The following is a 23762-nucleotide window of genomic DNA, read 5'->3' on the forward strand; positions in this document are numbered from 1 at the left end:
GCTACCACACTACAACTACACTTAAGTCATCCTGGTACTCCTCTGCTACCAACACCCACAGACTCTATACAACAACCAGCAAATGTCCAGGTACCCTATCTAAATAGAAAGCGCAAAGGGCCTAAACAGAGGGGAAGATCAGCTAAAATACAAAGATTGCACCAAAGCCCCCTTTTAGGCATTAACAACACCCAAAAAACATCTGAGGTACGTCCAAATCTGGAGCTGACCACACCACCTGAACTATTGGCCCAGATTGAGCTCTTGGTCAGGTCTTTGATTTCCCCACTGGTAAAAAGAATTGAGGCTATAGGGGAAAAGCTCTGCTCCATAGAGGAAAACACTAGGGCTAACCTAACAATTATTAAAAGTATTGAAAACAAGAATCGAGTTGAGACCCTGCGACTACTGATATCCCCATCCTCCCTATAAAAAAAAATATCATACGGACTCATGCATTTGCCCCCAACACATCTAACACAACAGTCATACCAAAATCCCCAAAATCCCAGAATCCTGTACCTAGAGATGGGCAGATTAAACCAACCACGTCGAAAAAGGGGAAGTTCCAAAACCATGGTAACATGCAAAGAAGGGCTAAACATATAGATTTACCACCAGAGGCAGCACCCTTTGTATCCATCCTCTCGGGCGTCCCCGAGTTCAGTAATAATAAAATTGAAAGATCAGTAGACCTGGCAAACAAGGTGTCTTTCTGGTTGACAAAGAATAGACCCCTACCACCCAATATCGATGGAACGATCCTAAATGTTAGAAGGGTAGGGTGGTTGGGATCTATTCCCAAGGACATACCGGGAGACCTGGTTTTGGTCAACTTTAGGGACCCTCGAGTCATCCAACACCTCCGAAGTTGCCAGCCACAGATGGGTGATGGCTCAATCGGAACATGGGAACTGCATGACTTTTACCCAAGGACTACATACATGCCCCATGCAAGATCACACAAATAAAATAACTTTGGGACGGGTAGTAGTGGTCATGGAGCGAGCAAGCATATACCCACCCACAACCGATTTCCCTTATTTTAAGGCATAGACCTGGTTCCCTGACTTATTAAACTATCGAACTAATTGAAATTGTTACAATCACGCCATGCATCAAAGCTGCTTGGGGTAGTATACGATGAACTGTTAAAATGATTTTATTGGTTTAATGATTTGTTGTTAACTTCGCACAGATAGTGACCTTGTAATGATTATAAATTATGTCTGTTTTTACTGTATTTTTATTCTGTATGCTTTTATGAATTTTGACTGAATTTGAATAAAGCTTGTTGAACTGAACTGAACTAACTCTGCGAGATCCAAATACAAATAGATTTGATCTTCCTCAGCCGAGGGAGATTATTATTTTAGGAAAGGTTAATGAACAGGGAAATCAGTTGCGTCTCATCCCAACCCTTTAGGCATGTTCAGTAAGTACCAAATTAGGATATCTAGTAAATTCAAGACATAATATCTGCCTCCTTCTAATACTGCAGCATCAATGCAACAGCTGTTCTGACGTAAACCCTTTCAGCTGAAAAGATTCCACTACACTAGCATACCAGTCGGCAGCATATCGTAGTATTTCGTCAAAGTGTGCGTTGTTTCTGGAAGTCCAAATTGTTAGTCTCTATGCCGAAGAGGTTTAAAAGGTGCCACCCCATCAGTTCCAAAATCGGAGCAATTATACTCCATTGATTCCAGGTTTACACCCCTTGACATCACCAAATTTGTCAGACCACTCTGTCCCATTGGTCACCCTCAATAGGATTATATGATGTACTAAGTAAAAAGTATACAGATCCGGAAGAATTAAGTAATCCATTATTCGTGACTTTCTAAGAGCAATTGTAGTTTAGTCATACAATCATTGTAACCTTCAGAAAGTAGATAACTTTATGCTTTCACCCTTTATCAGTCAGTTCACAAGCATTTGCTCTAGGATGTAGCACTTTTGTGGCAAGTTTAATCGAGTGCGCTACAAATGTCAAGGAAGGCAATCGGAAGTTACAAGGTGGTAACTTTACGAAACGTTCCCATAGGCTTCAGCCTATTCAGTTCATAAGTTCATATTAGGAAAGGAAGCTAAGTTGAGGCCTTCATAAAATACAGCTCATACACGCTGGAATTGTGCTAAAATATGAATCTCGAGTTACATAAAATAATGTATTCATCTTTCAGCTAAAAGTCTTAATATCACTTCAGTAAGATTGCAATTAATACATGTAAGTATAGGGTACTCATAAAATATGTAATATATCAGTTTCACTTACATATAATTTTGGAGGTTTCCTTTGCCCATTATACGTTATTAAAGCATTCATGGTTAATAGCACATCTATTATGATTTACAAAATGCTATTTTAACATAACCTTGTGTAGCACTTACTTTTCTTTTGCCATTTTAAGTGTCCACGTTACACATTCTAACCCTGGGTGAAGTACTACGCTACGCTCGCGTAGTTTGCAAAGTTTGCGCTACTTGCACTACACGAATTGCATGTAGCACAGTGCAAACACGCCTAGCGTAGCAGTCATTTTTTGCTTTCTCGCAGTTCTCCACGTTAAGTTGGCGACCTCAAGCGAGCAAAATGACGTCCCGGCGAGACTTTTTCCTCTTTCGCGATCAGCAACATCAAGTTGCCGATCGCGAGAGTGGAAAATAAACCTCCCGGCGAGATTCTCAGCGCGGGGAGGTCAGGTTTCTCATTGCGAGTGGTCACGTATGCACGCGACCGCTCGCGATGAGAAACTACCAGTCCACGTTGAGAAAGCTGCCGCTCGAGTAGAAATCTACTCGAGCGGCAGAAAACAACCGCTTGCTCTGTGCAAGATGCAGTTTGCACTGATTGCACAGTGTGGACAAGCGTCCGGCATTGTGCAATAAGTGCGAACAGCATTTTGCACAGTGCACTTCGCAGTTCGCGTAGCTACTACACAAACTATGCTATTCATCTTTAACACATGAAGCATTTAATTCCAATATAGGACATTTCTGTTATATCTTTGTTATGTATTCACACAATCACATGTCATTTAGTTTGTTTAATTTTCACTTCTCCTTATTGAATGTTAATTGTAACACAAAACTACTTCTAACATTCTGCATGCTTTTACGACACAGTATCTAAATCAGAACCATCTTTTGTAGTTTTTTTTCAAACATGGAGCCTAGCACACGTTTTGTCATTTTCATGTAAAGTGGTGTCACAAATCATTTCTGTGAAAATTGTCTTAAAGTAGTGAGAGCTAATACCTCTGCTCTATCACTTGTTAGGCAAAACCCTGGAAGTTACACATAACGCCGCATGATGAAATTACAGCAACACATTATCGCTGGAGTATAGGAACAACACAAAGAACCAGAATTTGAGTGGTTTTTGTTCATTGTGCTATTTTGTTGTTGTTGCACAAAATGAACCCTGATTTAAGTACACAATTCACTCTAAAATATAGCCCTAAATGCCAGCTTTGCCTTTGGTGTGATTTTATGTAATTACGCAAAATCATATTATGCAAATTCTGTACTACCACAGTATATCATCTGGGCTTACCTAGAGATGCAACCATCCCATGATCCGCTATCAAAGGGCAGAATACCAGCATGAGTCCTGCATCTCTCATTCATTCGTGGACATGGCGCGATTGCTTACACACACATTCCGCATACATTCACAATTCCTCAAGACTGCCCGTACTACCATAGGGATACTGATTACCCCACTGTTTTGACATGTACCATTGTGTACCTATGTTCCTGGCCAACATTAGCACAACCATGTATTTTTACACCTTCAAAACGCATTTAAAGAATTATCCACACTGGTGGTGTAATTGACCCAATGGTTCTTAACATCCCGCCCTGCTGGTTCTAGCCTTCCCCGGTGAGAAACAGTGCAAGGACTGAATCCTCTTGAACCATTCGGCCACGTGGAAGGGAAATTCAACTGTAGGCAGTAGATGGATGTGTTCCCTAATCGTGCCTATTAATGAGACAATTGTAAATACAAAAATCAGCGTTGAGAATGAGCAGATTTCGGCTGTAAGGTACGGTGGCTTAGGAAGCTCAAGAATGTCAAGATTACCTTAGGACTTGTGCGTTCCTCTCGACACTTTAGTAAATGTAGGTGATATAGATGAGCCCAAAGAAAACTAGGCATCCAGATGTAGATGATATAGAGGAGCCCAAAGAAAACTAGGCACCCAGTAGGCCAAGCATGTTGGAATGCCCTTCCTCACAGTCGCTCAGGAGTTATAGCTGGTGGAGGAAGTCTCCTTGGATTTTCACAAATGTGTGCAGAGGGGATGAACCAAAAAGCTTCCCTTCATGTAAATGTAATAATATGATAATCTTGGACTTATCTCTTTTATCATATGAGAGATGATGTAAAGGAGATTTCGACAAAAAGATTCTGGAAGAGATATGAATAATTTAGACCATTATACAGATTTGTAGGTGGAGCATAAAATGTTGCAAGTGGATGCATAGACTAACTAGGGGGCATATTACCAACGAGTAGCGATATTTATCGCTAACTAGGCTTAGCAACAATTTTTTTATCGCTATGCATCGCCGGAAATTATCGCTGAGATAACGTGCTATTAGCAAATGTTTATCTCCAAAGCGATAATTTTTCCTCTGATAGCGTGAATATCGCTGAGAATACAGCGACATTCACGCATTAGCGACAAAATGCTCTTAGCCAGGTTATCCACCTTCCATTGGATAACATGGCTAAGAACTGGTCTGAGCAGGCGTTAGTTTTTGGCGATAGCGGGAATATTTCCATCGCTACGCCTGCCTTGCTAATAGGCGATAGCGACTTTAGCGACTGCTTTCAGTCGCTAACAGGTTGGGTACGCCCACTTTGCATGTCATAAGCGATAAATATCGCTGACATGCAAAGCGGCTGCTAAACCGGCGATATTTGGCTATCGCCACCCTTGGTAATATGCCCCTAGATGCGCTACTCATGTGTACCAGGTCTACACACAGGGCTAATAGGAATAATGGTAGTCATCTGTAAAAATTACATGGTTAAGAGAGACTAGTGCAGTGCATGAGTGGAAAGTAGCAATTGTGGCATAGCACGAGAATGTGTGGAAGTTTTTATTGTGAGTGGACATTTCAGAAAATAATGTTTCTTTCTCAGATAGTGTCTTGTTATGTCGAGCCTAGAAGGCAGTGCATGTGCATGCTATCTGCTGCAAGACATATTGTGGCTTACCAAGAACATAGAGGGACTTGAAGTCCAACCATTGCTTACCATTGGTTGACTCTCCTTGTCAATCTCATTTGCCTGCTGATTAGTGTCCCAGCTTGCCAATCTTGTGTTTTTCCCTACGTTGTCGCATTGCCTCTTTACATTCTCTTTGATTATTGGCTTTCTCTGCTTCCACTGCTTGTTTTTCATGCAATACATTTTCCTTCTGTGTTAAACACTCCATGAGAGTGCATATTTATTTTTAAAGTTTTATATAGCGCGAACGTTTTGAGCCATCTCCCTGGTTTACGACTCTCCCCTGCACTCCATGTTGCTCTGTTACTGCTTCAAACCATCCTTGCACTTGCCTGTGTGCTTCTTTCCATTGCTTCCCCCACTGCGCCCTCCGTGTTGCTTTCCCCAACCATGATATTCCTTCTGTCCTCCCCACCTTCTCATGGGTCTCCCCAACCTCTGATGCATTACTTTCATGTTTCCTCCCAAACGCCCCTGTGTTGTTACCATGATCTCTCCAACCTCCCCTTTGTTGGCTCTGCTCCCCCTCCCTTCCTCCTTTAGAAAAAATGCTTTTGTGCACGTTTTATTCTCTTTTTAGTTACTCATCCAACTCTGATTGATCACTTAAACGAAACAAAAAAATGCCAGTGCCATTTTATAGACATGTGCATGCGTGGTGTGCTTGCTTGCAAAATAAGGCAGGCATTTACGTTAATGGCTTTTTTTTTTACTTGAGCCACACTGCATACGCATCCTGGATGTTGTGAAGTGTGGCTAAGAACTATTGGCTTTTCCAATGCTGGTTTTAAAAAAAAAAAGAGTTTAACTCTGTTTTAAGGTTTGGCCTCTGGACAGTTTATGCTGTTTCACTAGCCTCATGTAATCAAATCAATTCATCAATTAAAAATGCATAGATCTATACTACTATAATAAAGATAGAGCCCAAACCTTTGAGGCTGGTAATCTCAGGAACCACAGCACCAATCACAACACCCAATACAGCGTTGGAAAGGTCAGTTGCAGCAGAAGGACATAGGCTATGCAGACGCCCACTATATACATTTAAAAGGTAAAAGAACCGTGCCACAAAGTAGTCCCTTGTGTGCGTGTCTTGTTGTGCTGTGGGGCGTGTGCTGGGGGCGTGCCAAATGCTGGGGGCGTATGGTACGTTCCGCCCTTCATGCCATGTCTCATATCGTGTGCAAATCCCACCCTGTCCCTTTAAATACCCCTGCACCCCATAATCATAACCCACCCTTACTCCTTAAAATACCCCATCACCCTTAAACACTAACCCATCTTAACCCTATAAATATACCCTGTACCCCAAACCAAAACCTATCCCTAAACCCTAAAAATACCCCCATACCCCAAAACCCAAACCTAGCCCTGAACCCTATAAATACCCCTGTACCTCAAAACCCAAACCTACCCTTGAACCATAAAAATGCCCCTTTACCCAAAGCCCAAACCTACCCCTGAACCCTAAAAATACCCCTGTACCCCAAAATCCAAACCTAGCCCTGAACCCTAAAAATACCACGGTACCCCAAATCCCAACCCTAGCCCTGAACCCTAAAATACCCCTGTACCCCAAAACCCAAACCTAGCCCTGAACCCTTAAAATACCCCTGTACCCCAAAACCCAAACCTACCCCTGAACACTAAAAATACCCCTGTACCCCAAAACCCAAACCTAGCCCTGAACCCTAAAAATAACCCTGTACCCCAAAACCCAAACCTACCCCTGGACCCTAAAATACCCCTGTACCCCAAAACCCAAACCTAGCCCTGAACCCAAAAATACCCCTGTACCCCAAAACCCAAACCTAGCCCTGAACCCTTATAATACCCCCTGTACCCCAAAACCCAAACCTAGCCCTGAACCCTAAAAATACCCCTGTACCTCAAAACCTAACCCTGAACCCTTATAATACCCCCTGTACCCCAAAACCCAAACCTACCCCAGAACCCTTATAATACCCCCTGTACCCCAAAACCCAAACCTACCCCTGAACCCTAAAAATAGCCCTATACCACAAAACCCAAACCTAGCCCTGAACCCTAAAAATACCCCTGAACCCCAAAACCCATACCTAACCCTAAAACGACCCCTGTACCCCATAACCCAAAACTATATCTGAACCCTTAAAATACTCAAACACCCCAAAACATATACCTCAGTACCCCAAAACATATACCCCTATACCCATAATTACCTTATCCAAACATTAAAAAACATGCTTTTAGCATTCATGCATTTACAACGAATTTCGTTGTAAATGTATGCGTGGTAAAAGCATATAAAATGTAATGCCATGTGTTTTAATGGCATTACGGAGTCATGGTACTTTCGTAAGGAAAGTATGCGGAGTGATGGTATGCGGAAAGAAAGTTGCGGAATAATGGGTGTTTACCCTCCACCGGTAAGTACATTGGTGGCACGGCGGCCCACATCTCCAGCAACATACTCATATTTTTTCACCACCCATTTGAAAAAATGCACAGGTCTCTCTCATTGATGGCCAGCACCGACATTCACTTTTAGACACACCTCCCGCCACAAGTTCTAGAATTGCGAACTTTAGAGCTGGGGGAACTACGTTTGAATCTTGGCATCTGCTCAACATCCTGTGATTCCAGGCAAATCGCTTTGTCTCCCCATTCCTACCACAAATGAATGTGTTCTTCTGTAATGTAAATTGTGCTCATGCCATGTTGTCGAGTTCGCGCTATATAATATTGCAAGGAAAAATAAAGTAGGGAAACTCGAGTTCACACACTACTGAACGCTCACTCTTAAGTGCATCAGCAGTGCACTGTGAATCGGAGCGTTTCACAGGCCTGTCACAGATAAGAAATGATATCAAAACAAAATCCTACTAAACAATATACTACTGGCCGGCAGCAATTCATACCCGGACAACGTTGGGACGGGCTGCTAGTATAAACATAAATGGGGGGTGGCTTTGGGTTAGCCTTGGTCTGTTCATCTGTAATTTACATGTTGCTTCTGCCCATTTGAGCATACAGTATGGGGCAATAGTGCTGCCTATATAAGCCATTGGCCATACTCTACTGTGAGTAAAGAATGTATCCTGATCTCTGGTCACATGTGTAGATCTAAAAAAAGAAGTACACGTCAGTGGCAGGGTGTGAGTTCCAATACTTTACTTTAGCAATGTTTTTTTCTTTCCATTCTTAATCCCTTTTATTATATTTTCTAGTCAGCTTAGAATATTTAGATTATATCTTCGGGTCACAGAAATTCAAAGACAAAAGCAGCTTTTTTGTGTTGATAAGAGTCATATTTTACTGTGGTGAGCATTAAAAATGGTTTCTATACCATTTTTAAGTGCGCCTGCGGGCAGGAAAGCACAGATACTATGCTATTTAAACTATAGGCAATGGTTATATATATTTTTTATTTAAATTTTTATTGCAATCGTGTGGCTGCCATGCTATGAGTCATGTTTTATTAATTTCTTTTTCATATTTTAATTTTTGTGGCATATACTTAAAACACACAAAATGGACTTTCAAACCAGTTTGTTAAGGACTGACTATTGTCTTAGAAAATGCTTGTCTGGTCAAGTGTTGAATTATTAAAATCACATAGTATTTTTTGCAACCATTTCTATCCCAATTGTTCATACACTGAAGTTGTAAAGGAGGTGGGTTTGCTGCGAGTTCAGTCAATATTGTTGGAGAAGCTTGAGAAGGTCGGTAATTTAGGTGCCCTAGGGGGCTTTAAAAGGGTCTAACTCAGGACCCTCTATACATCACAGTGGTAAATAATCGCCTGCTTTTGCATTCACTTACAAAAGGCATTGGTAGCACCTGATTCACATCAAACATTTCTCACGTGTAGGGATCCAACACTTAGTATACATGTGGGTACCCGAGTGAGGGTTCTGGCTGAATCAGGCTCGCAGCCGCCTGGTCTCTTTTTCACCATTGAAAATGGTCTATTTTTCGTCAAACGGAAAGTAAACAAAGAGAGGCCCAGTTCACAATGTTTGGCTGCGAAATAAAAAAAATCTACAGTCCAAGCAGGTTTCCTGGGATCAGAGAATTCTGGTGGAAGTAAATGACAGTCACAGATTACCAGGAATGCTCTGACCTAATGTATGTACTCGTGTGTAAAGGATTCGGATTGACATATGTTTTTTATCTATGAGTAGTTTATGACTTTTTTTTTTTTACACAGGTCAAATATTTTTTCATTCATCTCTGCACCCTTATTAAATGTGAAATATGATTTTTTTCCTCTTTTCTCTAGCTGGAAAAGCACTTACTTTTCCTTGTCATTTGAGAAGTACATTTCCCAGGATAAGCAGCTGCCTCCAAGAAGTTTAGCAAGACCCATAACCTCTCGGGGTTTTTGCCAGGCACTGCATTTCGCACCCTTCGTTCCCCAAAACCTATTTCCCTACATTTTATGAATTTTTCCCATTGAAACTTTGTAACTGCAATTCTGAATCATTAAATCTCACAATTCTTGCTTTTCTGAATCAGGATGTGAAATGTATTATCTTTAATTGCTTTTCTTTTTGCACACACACACGTTCCACCTACATGCGCAGAAAAGAAAGCATGAAATGGGTCCCTGATTCTTAAAACGTGTGTAAGCATTCAAGGTTCTGATTGCCCACATCCTTTAACCTTCCCCTGCCCCATCTAAGTTTGGTACTTGTTACATCACTTCCTTCTGCTCATTCACTCAACTTTTCTGTCATTCACCATACATCAGGCCTCCTCGTCCTTATGCGACCGATCTAAGCTGTAGCATTTGTAGGTCTGGTGTCAGACATTGCCTTTTGATTTTACTAAAATTATATGAATAATGTACTTTCATAAAGGGGCTTTCAGTCAGCCCCCATTCATCCATTCGTCTGTTGTCATTCACATTTTTTTCACCACTGTAGAGCGCACAGTATGGTCAGCCCACTTCAGCCATTGGCTAACTTTTCTGTCAATGACTGAGGTTTGCTCTATCACAAGGAGTATATCCACGTACAAAAGAGTCCCTTCAGTGCCAGGGACTACTATGCCAATGTGTGCTTTTTACTCTAAAAATGTGTTTACTTTTATTCCATTTTTTTCTCCGGATTGACGAGGGCCCTGCAGCTTCACCAATGAGGACGTTTTACAAAAAGCATGTCAAAACAAAACCATCATTGACAAAGCCAACGCCAGACCTATTGTCTTTATCAATACTTATTTATTGAGTAGTGGCCCACTGGAAGCCATCTGTGATTGTCTGGACCCATTGTTTATTTAACCCAGTCCATGTTGCAGCCGTAACCAACTTTTTGCCCATTTGATGCTACAATATTTAGGTCACAGCAAGATGCACTTTCAGTGGTGATGTAAGCAAGAGTATGCACAATGTACAGGCACGTAGAAGACACACACATGACATCCATCCTCTCCCTCACTGTTGGCTGTGCTTTCTACCACGACTGCAGTGTTTGAGGAAAACAAGGCGGCTGCCTTTGTGAAATGAACCCAAACATCTTAAATGGGAAGAAAACAGGAATATTCAGAGAATATTCGTATAAAATTAGTACAAATAGAAAGAACTATGTCTTCTTTGCACTTTTACTGACAGGGAGTTGGATGTTTCGTGCTGATTCACAAAGTCATGTAAGAGTGCGTAAAAGAGTATTCTTGTAGTAACTACGTCCAGTACTGAAAAATGCTTTTGTGAATCAGTCCCAAAGAGTGTCAACCTCCTGTGATGCCTGTGCACTGTTTTACATGCACCCCAAGTAGTCTGTGGACCTGTCAAACCTACTTGGCAAAAAACAGCGCTACGAGTGGAGTAAACATCTGTAGTTCATGCCTAAGGCCTGAACAAATTATTTACTCAATCACCACTGCAAACTGACGTCATGACCTTCACACCTCCCTTCACTGTCTGAGGAATCCTCCAGCTGGGTGCTCATGTGCCTCCAAGCAATGGTTTGTCTGCAGCATGTAATTAGGACTCAAGTCACTTAAGGACTTTGGTGTGGCAGTGAGATCACAGGACCTGCAACTTCTGTGTGATTCAAAAAAAGGGGTGTAGGTTGTCTTTGGTGGACTGACGAGAAGGTAAACTCGCTTATGCTGGATCAGCAGGTTGCAGGAACGGCTTTCAGGCCGGTCTATGCTAGTCGAGGGCCACTTCTCTGCAAGTGTTCAGATTCCTCCTTATTAACATCTCTACAGGTAAACTTGTGTCTAAAGCTGTGATGTGCAGAACACTTGTGCCGCGGCTCCTTCCTCAGTTACCATGTAAACAGATGCAGGTTCCTCAGAGTCACATGCGCAGTAGGGCTGTATGAGGGACATCCCTTCTGTCTTCTTGAAGCATCGTGCTGAGCCACTCGAGGAACATCAGCTCCCACCCAGTGGTGTAACGAACCTTGAGGGGGCCCCCCCTGCAGGGTACGTGAAGGTGTCCCCTTCGGACTCAATCTAGAGCTCCCCAGCAGAAGTGCGGTGCTGACGGGGCCCCCTGGAGGGTGAGGGCCCCCGCACCGTGGGGGCTGCAGGGGCCTGTGTTACGCCCCTGCTCCCACCTAGGATGGTCTGTTGGTTTTAGATGAAAATAGGCCCTTTCCACTGCACAAGGAGACATGCGATATATCATTCATTGGATCGGCAATTGTACTCTATGCTTAATAGGGCCATTGAGTTTCATTCAGACTCAAATGTGAACCATGATTTCCGGCTTGAAGCCTCAACTCTTCAAACAAAACTCAAGGTTTGAGAGATAAGGGTTGTGCGAATAATAAGTGTGCATGTTTGTATTTGCAGTGGCGTAGTGAAACTTGAGGGGCCCCCCTGAAAAGTGCATGCAGGGGACCCCCAACACTCCGGACCCAGTCCGGAGCTCTCAGGCCATGGACCTGCCATTGCCAGAGGGGGCCCGAGAGCTTGGGGGCCCCAGCACCACGGTGGGCCCCGGGGGCTATTGTTATGCCACTGTGTATTTGTATTTTCTCGTATAAAAATATTAAAATATGCATTACAATCAAAACTTAACATATATTACATACGTTATAAACCCCCCACTGTGTATCAATTCATAAACGTTTTCACTAAATTACATTTCCTTAAGGCAGCAGTATGAAAGATCTAAAAATGTGGTCAATTTCCCAATGAATTGAGAGACTTTAGCATACAGGCATTGGCATAGCCAATAGGTCTCGCCTTCGGGACCTTATAAGTGTTTTGCCAGACTTTTTGGCGAACAGCTGAAGCTTAATCTAGCCACACCTAAAAACTGGGACTCGCAAAGACTATTAAGATGTTTTGAGAGGGAGTAGGGAGTTTAAGCGTGACTTTATACGTCAAAAAGATAAATCCGAAAGCAGCCATAGTCTGACACACAAAAGGAAAAACCTTGTCTTAAAACTTCTTCAACTGAGCGACAGAAACTACAGCCCCTACCTTCACACTTCCCATCTACCACACCAGCAGTGCTGGGGAAGAACAATTATTGTTTTTTGGGGAAGTGGATTAAAGAGTAGTGGTCAAAGCCATGTAGTTTCTTGGCGCTAATAAGAAGGAATCTGCATACTAAAGTGTTTTTCTGTGGAGATGCAGAGGTACACATTTTAGTACTGCCTTTGAAATGGTCGGCTGCCCACACTATTGTAAACTACTATGCTGTGATGCCCCCATCCTTATCCCTTTCAGAGAGAAGAGTGCACCGAAGCTAGCTGCTGCATGCTGCTGCTTAGTGAAATGATAATGTATCAAAGCAGCCATCAACTATTGTTCAAAAGGTCACATAACCTCTTGAACTCGTACCTTCGTGGTACAGTGTTCTGCCATTCGCCAGAGCCTAGGTACAGTGGGCTATAAGAGGGATGAAAAAACTAGTGGTCTTTCAAAGGGCTGTGGCCGGTGTAATTAGGGGCGTTAAAACCCATAAACTAAAAATCTGTGTTTAGCATAGTGTGCTGCCCGACTGGTATTTTGCTGTTTCTGTCATTGCATCCAGATATATGATAACACGTGTAACATTACACCTACAACAAGCGAGGACTATAAGCTTTGTCAGTGGTTGTTAGTTGCATAAAATAAATAAGCAACAATTATTGCGGCATCCGCGCTTTACTTTTAATGTTAAAAGTAAAGCGCTGGTGCCGCGATTATAGCAAAAGTAAAGAAAAATTGAAAAAAACATCTATTTCTTTACTTTTGCTATAATCACGGTACCAGCGCTTCACTTTTGCTATAATTGCGGCACCCGCCCTTTACTTTTAACATTATAAGACAAACTATTTTGTTCCAAGAGCCTTCAAACTGGCAGAGGTGAATAAGCATGAAACAAAATCTTAAATACTTTAATTTTCAACCGGACTCAAGATTATAAGTATTCTTGTTTTTTGCTGAAGTACGAGTCGGTTGTATAATGTGCATGTCTATATCACCCTGAAGTAGACAGGTCATCAGCTCTTGCATTCTTCGTCATGATGAGCTTTATTATTATTTTTTTTCATCATAACTTTATTTTGATCACAAAGATCATAAAAAAGCTTTATTAGTCTCTTCCGCTTGATACGAGACAGATTTAAAAGGTCTGTTAATGGTGGCAAATAGTTTTCTGTATTTATCCTGTTAATCTCAACTAGATTCCGACAGAAGTGTTATCGCCCATGGTTGCCAGTACTTGCATATCAAAAACCTCAGGGAATCTTCATCTGCCCCATACATTCACAGATGTAATTTTATCATGACAGCAAAGTGTTTAAAAGTTAGCCATGTCAAGGTTAATGCCAATCTTATTTTGCTCTGTGTGATGGAAGAACGTAAATTTAACAAAAATCGGATTCCTTTTATGTATATTTTATTTAAGTCGTTAATTGTTTCCATATAATAGGTGTGGGTAGCCCATTGCAGGAATTGGGAATAAAAACAATTATTGTTTTTTAAACATATATATCAATTTGTCTTTGTGTGTTGTCTCTTCAGAGAACTTATCTGAAATTGTTGTGTTTTGCCTTGATACAGATTGGTCCTGTGAAATTGTCAAAAGATCCTCGTTTGGAGCCCAGTAGACTGCATGCTGCCTGATCTAAATGCAAACATGGGTATGTAGCACATATATTACTGTATATAATTTCTTAAAAAAGATTGTTACTAATATATATTTTTTTGCACCTGACCAAAGATGATTTTGCACTGAACTTGTTGAAAATGAAATTGTCACCAGTCAAATGGTTTTGCCGATTTACTCGACGCCTTATTGTATACGTTTCTCCAGTAGTCCAAAAGTAAGTATGAATCTGTGCAAATTTTGCTGATGAGCTATGGTATTTTTTCAAATTTTTGAGTCGGGGGATATTTGATTTACCACAGACTTTGCATACCAAAAGGTGCGGTCTGTAAGGTTTGGCTGAGAAGAAACCAGAAAACCAGGAAGTAATGTAAAAGGTGGGCGGGGCATATAAATACTGGCATAACAGCAGGGGAATAAGTTGTGGTAGTGATTCAACGTTTGGGAAAGCTTAATTACTATTACTTCCATGCCTAAAACCTTTGGAGTAAATGACTCACATGGCTACCAGGACAAAAAAGGAAAAAAGTCAAAGGTTGAGTGAGGTACCAGATGGATTTCTCGTTTAGGTTTTCGAATCTGAGAACAATTGGATGGAAGAAAGAGCAGCAAGTGATATTTGCAAGTGTAGCAACAAGTAATCTTAGAACCATTGAAGGAACAGCTGACAGGTCTCATCCCTCATTAAGAATACTTCTGAGCCTCCAAATCTGGAAATAATAGTTTTGCCAGAATAAGAAGTTTCTGACATACTGAATCATACATTTTGAGTTTTGGGGGGGTTTATCTTGACTTAAAAAAATTAGATAAAGAAGCTCCAAGACAGAAAACTATATATATCTTTGTTACAGAATTATATTATACAATTAAACATATCTTATTATGTTACACACATTGGCAGTTTTAGGTCCCAAGAGATAAAGTAGTTTGCCCATAATCGTAGTTACACATTGAAACCTAGGTCTTTATGACTAGACCACATTTACCCAATAACATTTTATTACTTTTAATTAAGTAGACAGAACATTGTTCAATATATATTTGCTTAAGATTTTATCCAGATCAGATCCTCTTCATTGTTTTATATGCAAAAAAAGGAAATGTGCAAATTTGATCTGTGTTTCGGTTGCATATCCTTGGACTGTTTCCAGGCAGTCTACCCTTGTGGTGATGGCCAGCCAGAAATTTATATATTATCGGCTAAGATGGAACTGGAATCACAGTCTTCTCTGTACCTCTCTCTATGTCTTTCCAATGCAGAAAATTGCCTTGCAGCTTCCGCCTGTGGGCTTGTCACTTTGTTTAACCACTTTAAGGTTGAGCATATTGCAAAGAACAGCTTGCACATCACAGACAATAAAAAACTAGAGCGCTAACCTATCTAAGAGAATGTCAGCACATGGCACCATGCTACATGGCAAAATAGCTTCAGAAATATTGATCTTCCTGTGCAGCAACTTCAATATGTAGATGAAAACAGTTTTCCTCTTTGCTGCTACAAATAGTAGACATAAGGGAGCCCACAAAAATATTCTTTACCAATGGATACCTTAGCCAAAGCCAATAATTGTGTTTTTCCGTCTGTTACATTTTTAAACTGTGGTGTCCATTAGTGTTGTATATAGTGGCGATTTGCACTGATATAGGGGTGCTACAGTAAGCACATAAAGAGGTTCTGGATTTAATAAAATACTTATTTAATGTCTGTTTCATTAAGCAATATTTCCTTTGTTAGTTTGGACGTTTTAGTAATTATAAAAGTGATAGTGATGGAATACAGTGCAACAGGTGGAAGGCAACGAAACACAGAAATGTCATTTGCATGTAACTACCAATCTTGATCAGTGATTGCGTATATGTATACTGCGTCACATGTACTCAACGTTGTATATTTTCTGTCTGCGCGGTACTGCGAAATTACACCGGTTAATGTCCCGCTACCTCTCTGTCCCAAATGCAACCCATATTTATATTAATTACTCCTAGGAAAAATTAATTTACAGCTATGAACTTTCATGTAGAACCGAAGTAGGGACTAATAGATGCAAAGAAGAAAATTCAAATCCCTCGAAATAGTATTTTCTTTTAGACGTCAATCCAGTTGCCCTAATGGGTGCAAAACTGGTCATTTTATATATGTATGTATCCGCAAACCGCTTCCTGGTCCTTTAACAAAATCGCTCATGTTTGTTACAGTACACGTGTCAGGCACACAATTTCCATTCCGAAATGTTCCAGATTTGGATATCTATGGAGCACGATGTGTTGGATAAGAATGCAATTGTGGCAGAGAGATGTAGGTGCTCACTAATCATGTTATGTAACGAGGATCTACGTAGGAATGTTCAAGCACAGGATCTAGTTCCCATGTATTAGTTTCATACCCTGAAAAGATACGGAGCCCCCTGCTACTAATGAGAAGTTCACCTAGGCAGGGAAATACATACTGTAAAGTTCCTAGGGCAACTGCAACACATGTTTAAATATACATAATGGAAATATTTATAAGAGAAGAGACCATCACTCAAAATTAGAAAACTACAAATATATATTTTATTAAATACTATCTCCAATGATTGTTCACTATATACACTTTTGTAACAGAGAAATCACCATTTCAATCTACATACATACTGCATTCATCCATATACCCATTCATGCATATCACATACATAATAGATTATTCAAAGTTATCAATGCGTCTGAAATGCGATCATTTCAAACAGGCAAAACATAATGTTCCAGTTATGTTAACATGATTGTACTATTTATACATCAAAGTGAGAGATGCACCAATGAGAGATGTGGCAATTGTTCGTCTTTCTACGAGCGTTTCGGCAGAGACCTGCCTTATTCAGGAATGCCACTTCCAAATTATTTCTCTGTGAATATCAATATAATTGAGTTGGGTGAGTGTTTCTTCTCCAAAAAAGTGGGCCTATAGCCCCAGACAACATATATAGACTAAATAGACTCTCCACATTTAAAAACCTTAGACGTAGAAAAAAAACCAGTCAAAAGATCAAGAAGAAATGAGAAAAAGAGAAAAGATCCCACTTTCCTAAACGAAATGTTGAAGATTGGTAATAAAAATGTGTATACCATCCAGACTGGAGTTGAATACATGAAGGAGATAGTATTTAATAAAATACATATGTATATTGTTCTAATTTTGAGTGATGGTCTCGTCTCTTATAAATATTTCCATCATGTATATTTAAACATGTGTTGAAGTTGCCCTAAGAACTTTACAGTATATTAGTTCCCTACCTTGGCCACTTGAAACATTCTCTGTGGGCATCCTCTCAGCTCCAGGCACTTACACTAGGGCCAAATGTACAAAGCATTTTTACAGTCCCTTTTACTCTGATTCTGAGTTTGCTATCGCAAAAATCCTTTTTGAATGTACTACTCACATTTTAGGAACCTGCAAACTTTTATTGACTCCAAAAATTGTATTGCGGCTCCCATACCGATTTGGGATTTGGAAGGGTCGTGTTGTAGGTATCCTTTCCAAATACCGTATCAATATTTTGTGAATTAAATCTTTTCTTAAACATTGAAAAATTACAAACTCCTGAGTTGGAATGGTAAGCCATTCACAAAAGGGAAGGGGTTCCTATAGGACCCCCTTCGTTAATGTTAAAAAGATAAGTTTGTTGGGTAGTAGCAACTCTTGAATAAACTTTTTTTCAAAAAGAAAATCTGAGCCATGTTTTCTTTGAGGAAAAATGGATGCTATACAAAAAAAAAGTTTACATTATTGAAAAGCAACCAGAGACATGGTGGTCTGGTGACCCTACCAGGCCACAATTTCTGTGATAGCTATCAGTCTGAGAAAATTGCATTTTGTGACTTACCTCCTTAATGTTCCTGAGGTAGGTCGAATTACGACCCACTGTAATTAACAAATTTACAAACTCACCTGTTAGTACAAAGGTTGGTTTGCGAAACTGTTTACTGACCGCAAAAATACTGATTGCAAATTGTGACCAGTAAATGTTACATCTGCCCCTTAGAACCTGATGTATCAAAGTGATTTTCTTTTTCTTTGTCTATAAACAGAGGCGTTCGTACACATGGGCCTTAATGACTTAGACAAAAGAATCCTGAGTAAAAAATGTTGGTCCACACTCTCACATCTGTTTCTCCTACAAAAAGCGCTGCTCTATGTGCCTTTCTCTTCAAATCTAGAGTTCATTACATTGGCGGTCGTTACGGATCTGAGGCGACTGCGGGGCGTGGAGGAGGGGGAGAGGTAAGGGGGTTTAAAAATAAAGAAAAAAACATACCCGATCGCGGCATCTCTCTTCTGTCTCTCCTCCACTGTTTCTTTCTTAGGGCCAGAACAGGAAGCGCCCAGGCTCCCCTGAGCCAATCACAACGCTGCAGTGTTGTGATTGGTATGAGCGCCGTGGTTTGGCATTCGCCAGGGAATGGGAGCCTGGGAATGTTCTCCACGCAGGCTGTAATACAGCTTGCTTGAAAAATATCCTAAGTGTGCATGACAGTTTGGTTGGGCCTAGAGAGCCGGCCAAACATTCATGCGCACTTGGAGTGGGCAAACCACTCCTCCCCTGTCATCGGAGCTGACCCTCCTCCCCTGCAAACCTTCAGCAACCGGAAAACATAAAATAATAATAACCTCAAGTTATTATCATTTTATGTTTCCTTTATTTCACTTCTGCAAAGCAGTAGGGCTACGCTCCTCCGCCTTAGTGGAGAGGCCGTCGCTTGTTGACTATAGCTGTCACTTACTATTTGGAACTACTTAGCAGTTAAGCTTCTAAGACCAGTTTTCCCATGGATGTTTTTTTTGTGACAGGACTTTTGTTCTACATTAGCATTGAAACGCCGTGTTGCCCAAAGTGGTAGTTTAATATGGGGCGTGGTTGAAAAGTGAACTCTTGGAAGATAAAGCTGCACCTGGGAAAAATGCTCAATGGCTTTTCAGGTGAAGAATGTTTTCCGCTCCGCATACTGACGTCGAACAATGACCGCCCTTTCTTTCTATAGGTTAAGACTGTCTGGTTGACATGTTGTCTTCCTAACGCCAGAGGGCATCTGGCCAAAATACACCCTCACCCAAAACTCGGCAATATGCCTTTAATTAGAATTTCAATTTTTTTTAACTTTTGTCAAAATAGTAAATATTTCTTGTAAAGCAATAGTTCTTTTTTAGCAAGTTAATTTTTTTATTCTATTCTGAGTTCTTTTGCTTCCATCATAGTCTCTTAGGACATGAGAACTAGCTTGAAATAACTTTTAGCGTTTTAAATCCTTATTTATTTACGTTTTACCTTCTATTGTGCTCTATCCCTTAGTGATATACAATAATTAAAAGAGATGTTAAAAGAAATAGTGTGTAAGGGTTAAAAGATTACAAAAAAAGGAAAAATAAGATAGAAAGATCTAAAAAAAGAAAAAATATTGTGTCTAGAAAGTAAGAAACTAAAGCAATGAATAAAATGTGAATCTTAAGTTCACAGATCTGCCAACTCCCACTGCACCCCAGTGTGCCATAAATATTTTAAAGCGCTTCACACATCCATCTGTTGGAGAGCCAATTTTACACAGAGATTTCATGCTCGATTGTGGAGGCGCTGCATAGTTAAAGTCCATTAAAGATTTTGCAAATTCCAGAAACATAAGATCCCTTAACAGAAACCATTTCTTTGTTTGTTTTTGAACTGGATAGGAGTGGCTGCTCAAGCACAGAGCTCCTCCCCCAACCCAGGCCTACTAAGGGAGAAGTGTGGCGCAGCAGCCAGAGCGGCTGACTGCGGAGCGTGGGGCTCAGGGTTCGTTCGCCGGCAGCAGCTCAGCATCATGTGACTCTGCGCAATAGCTCCCATAGTCTCCCTGACGGCCCCCAGCCCTGCCCATGGATACACCTAGGGGTTTTAAGTCATGCTTAATAAATATAGAATGAGGCCTTGCCCCCTCCTGTGTCTATCGATCAATGCGCAGACTGTGAGGGCTCGAAAGATCTGGCTCTTCTGCAGGCTTCTGCTCTTCCCTCACATTGTGAACATTTTTAAAATTTGGCAGGTTTGCATCCAGGGTCTCCCAAACCCTCATCAGTGCAAAGGAGGGACAAAAAGTGCATGAGGATAGGGTAACTCTGACAGGCCAATTTCTAGGTGTCAGGAGACCTCTAACCCCCCTACCATTTCTATTATTTTTATGATTAGATTCATAAAATGATTTAAAAAAATTTAATTTAGCACTTGTTTTCATCTGATTTCACTGCTCTCATAATGGATGCATTCATATTTGTACACTTTTTCGTAAGCTTATTCTTTGGCTGATAAATGGTGAGCTCAAGGAAGTGATTCTGTTATTCCATCCTCCCTTCCCAGCACAACCTCCTGTTCTCTCTCTCTGGCTAATAATTATTTTTAGACATCTGTTTAACTTTTGTTTCCCCCAGACAGTTGTGTTGTTGCTGAGATATAAATTGTTTATATTATGGCTTGGTTAGGATAGAATTAGAAAATTGGACAGGCGTTTTTTAAAGAGACAACGCAACTGAATTATTCAAGTAAATGTCTTGATTGGGTATCTATTTAAAATCACATGTGAACTGGTGAGCTCAGCGTTGGTCAGATTTTTAGGTCTCGCCTACAGCTGCTGCTGAAGACCGGTTGTTGGCAATATTAATACTTACAGTGGGCTTTGCGTCAGCCAGTTGCTTCCCATTCATTCGCCTTCTTGTCAATCTCATTTGCTTGCATCTTATTCAGTTGCTTTTCTTCTTTTTGTGTCTCTTTCTGCTGAGGAGCATAGCTTCCTTACAATCCTTTTGAGTGGATCATTGTATCCTTCCGCTGCTTACATTCAGAGAGCTACATTTTTCTTTTATTGGCTCACTTTTATTTACTCCTCTTTGTCTCTCTTCTATTTTTTAGGTTCATATTTGTTTTTATTGTTGCAAGACATAATCAGTAAAAGATGCATTTCAATGGAACTGCACAATACAGTGGATAACATCTAACCATATGTTATGTTATGTTAAAATTTACTTGTATAGTGCACGTACACCAGGTTGGTTTATTGGCGCTTCTCTGAAGGGTTAGGCTAAGATGTCACTAGTATGCCTGTTTGAAAAGCCATGTTTTTAGCAGTTTACGGAAGCTCATGAGATTTGAGCAGGATCTGATCTCAAGGGGCAGGGAGTTCCAGAGTTTGGGGCCTAGGATGGCAAATCTAGGTCCCCCAGCACGTTTTAGCCTGAAAGGAGGTATGTTCAGGAGGTGCATGTGGGCGGATCGTAGATTGCGGGTGGGAATGTATCTGTTGATCGAACTGTTAATGAATTTGGGCTCTTGCTGTTCAGGGACTTGAATATAATGCAACCTGCCTTGAATGCGCATCTCTCGGCTACTGGGAGCCAGTGTAGTTTTTTTAGAAGAGGAGTAATATGTTGACGATTGTTTTCTTGAAAAATCTGCCTAGCCGCCTGGTTCTGAACCATTTGGAGGCGGTGGGTGAGATAGGCCGGGATGCCAAGGTAAAGAGAGTTGCAAACAAAACAGGTGATGGACAGAATGTGGATCAATGTCACACATTCACCCCAGTCCAAAGATCTGGGCCCAAATCCATCGTTTTTTTGCACTCCAAGCGGTATTGCAAACAAAACAGGTGATGGACAGAATGTGGATCAATGTCACACATTCACCCCAGTCCAAAGATCTGGGCCCAAATCCATCGTTTTTTTGCACTCCAGGTAAAGAGAGTTGGCATAGTTGATGTGTGATATCACCATAGCGAGAACTGTCTGTATTTTCGCTTCCTGGGTGAGGAACCTACTGATTTTTCTTATTTTCCTAAGTTGAAAGCATCATGTTGAGATCACAGACCCGATTTGATTTTTCAGGGTGAGTTCTCTATTGATTATGACTCGCAAGGTTTTGGTGGATGTAGAGGGGGCGGTGGCTGACCAGGTTCTTTAGGCCAGAAGTTGGAGCTCCATGGGTTCCGTGCGCCTCCTGTGAGGATCACTTCTGGTTTATCCGGGTTTAATTTAAGGTGGTTGCTGTTCATCCAATCACGGATGAACAGCATGGTTTCCTGGAATTCAAGAATGGTGTTAGGGGAGTCGTTAATCGGTAGTATCAGTTGGAAGTTCCTCAAATTGCAATTGTTTAATAAACCCAGCTCCCCCCCAACCTCCCTCCCCCAAGGGTGCAAAGCAATAATCCATACAATGAAAGTGACAATGAGCCAAAAATAAATTACTAGGATGGATTCTCTGCCTGTGAGTCAGAGCAGTCTCAAGTATTTAGGGTAAGTCAGTTCAGTAAATTCTTGAGAAAGGAGAGTGATAAAGGGATGCCAAATATGTCTATAAGAATCCCCTTACATTGTTAACGTCAAAGTGAGTCTTACCATACCGAGCTCTGCCTTGTTGGTACTCTTATCTGTTCCCCAAAGCACCAGGATAACTTGATGTGCCACTCCAAGCGCGAGGCTAATGTGTCTACCCCTGCGAGAGTTAATTGGATAGCTAAGTGGGTTGGTAAGTCCCAAAACAGTGTAGTCCGGTGATCTAGGTATCTGGGTGTCTAAGTGAGTGTCTATATCTGTCAAAATCTCATTCCAGAACTGGGCCAACCTCGGGCACTCCCAGAGGACATGTAAAAGGGTACACCCCGAGCCACACCGTCTCACGCATCCGTTACTTAGTGTTGGGCCACCCCGGTATAAACGGGCGGGGGTCAAGTACCAGTAGGTGATGATCTTTGTGGCTGTGTCTATACCCGCGATACTGCTGGAGGTAAGACGTGCTCAATGGTATATATCCTGCCATTCTTTAGTAGTCAACTGCCTACCAAACTCAGCACCCCATCAATCCTGTGCCGGGGACTTCTGTCTGGACGAAGTAGGTAGCAACATATTTAAAGTTCTGAAATAAGATGTTTGCCTATGGTTTTTGTAATATGCCATTTTTTAAATCTTGTGCATCTTCCTTAATTGAAGGTTGCATAAGCCAATGTCTAATTTGCATGTAACAAAACCTTTCATTCTCCTAGATAGCCAGATCTGCTTGTATCTTGCCGAGCGGTTTGCAGCCCTCTAAATCAAAGAAATATCCTATAGATCGACATCCCTCCCTTGCCATGCCTGAAATAAAGTGCCATTTAACCCCGGAGAGAAATTCTGGTTCCCTACCACGGGGGTTAAGGGTGAGGGGAACGACGATCAGAGACCCACTCAAACTGCCTGACCGTCCCACGTCTTCAGTATTCGACCAGTAATCGGGGCTAGATATAGGCCTCCCGGGCGATGAGTGCGAGGCAAAAATGGGACCTTCCACAGCGAGGTACCCGCTATAGCTCGTCCATGAACATCCATGGCTTTTCGAAATCTGGACGAGACCACTCGACCAGGTAGTGAAGGTGGAACACGTAGAAGCAGTGGAGGAGGCTCGGGACACCCAAACCCCTTCTCTAGGCGGGCGCCAGCTAAGTTCGT

The 23762-nt window shown here is 41.3% G+C and overlaps 1 protein-coding gene across 4 annotated transcripts in view; it reads left to right on the plus strand.

Annotated features, from left to right (window-relative positions):
• LOC147684983 (mitogen-activated protein kinase kinase kinase 3-like) overlaps positions 1 to 23762 on the plus strand; it is a 424161-nt gene that overhangs the window by 146969 nt on the left and 253430 nt on the right. For all 4 annotated transcript variants that reach the window (XM_086940880.1, XM_086940882.1, XM_086940881.1 and 1 more), the window contains exon 2: positions 14240 to 14319. In XM_086940880.1, coding sequence (XP_086797006.1) covers positions 14292 to 14319 — 28 coding nt within the window. In that variant the 5' untranslated portion in view covers positions 14240 to 14291. The remainder of the gene's footprint in view (positions 1 to 14239; positions 14320 to 23762) is intronic.

Source organism: Lissotriton vulgaris, chromosome 10, assembly GCF_964263255.1.
Source record: "Lissotriton vulgaris chromosome 10, aLisVul1.2, whole genome shotgun sequence".
NCBI lineage: Eukaryota > Metazoa > Chordata > Amphibia > Caudata > Salamandridae > Lissotriton > Lissotriton vulgaris.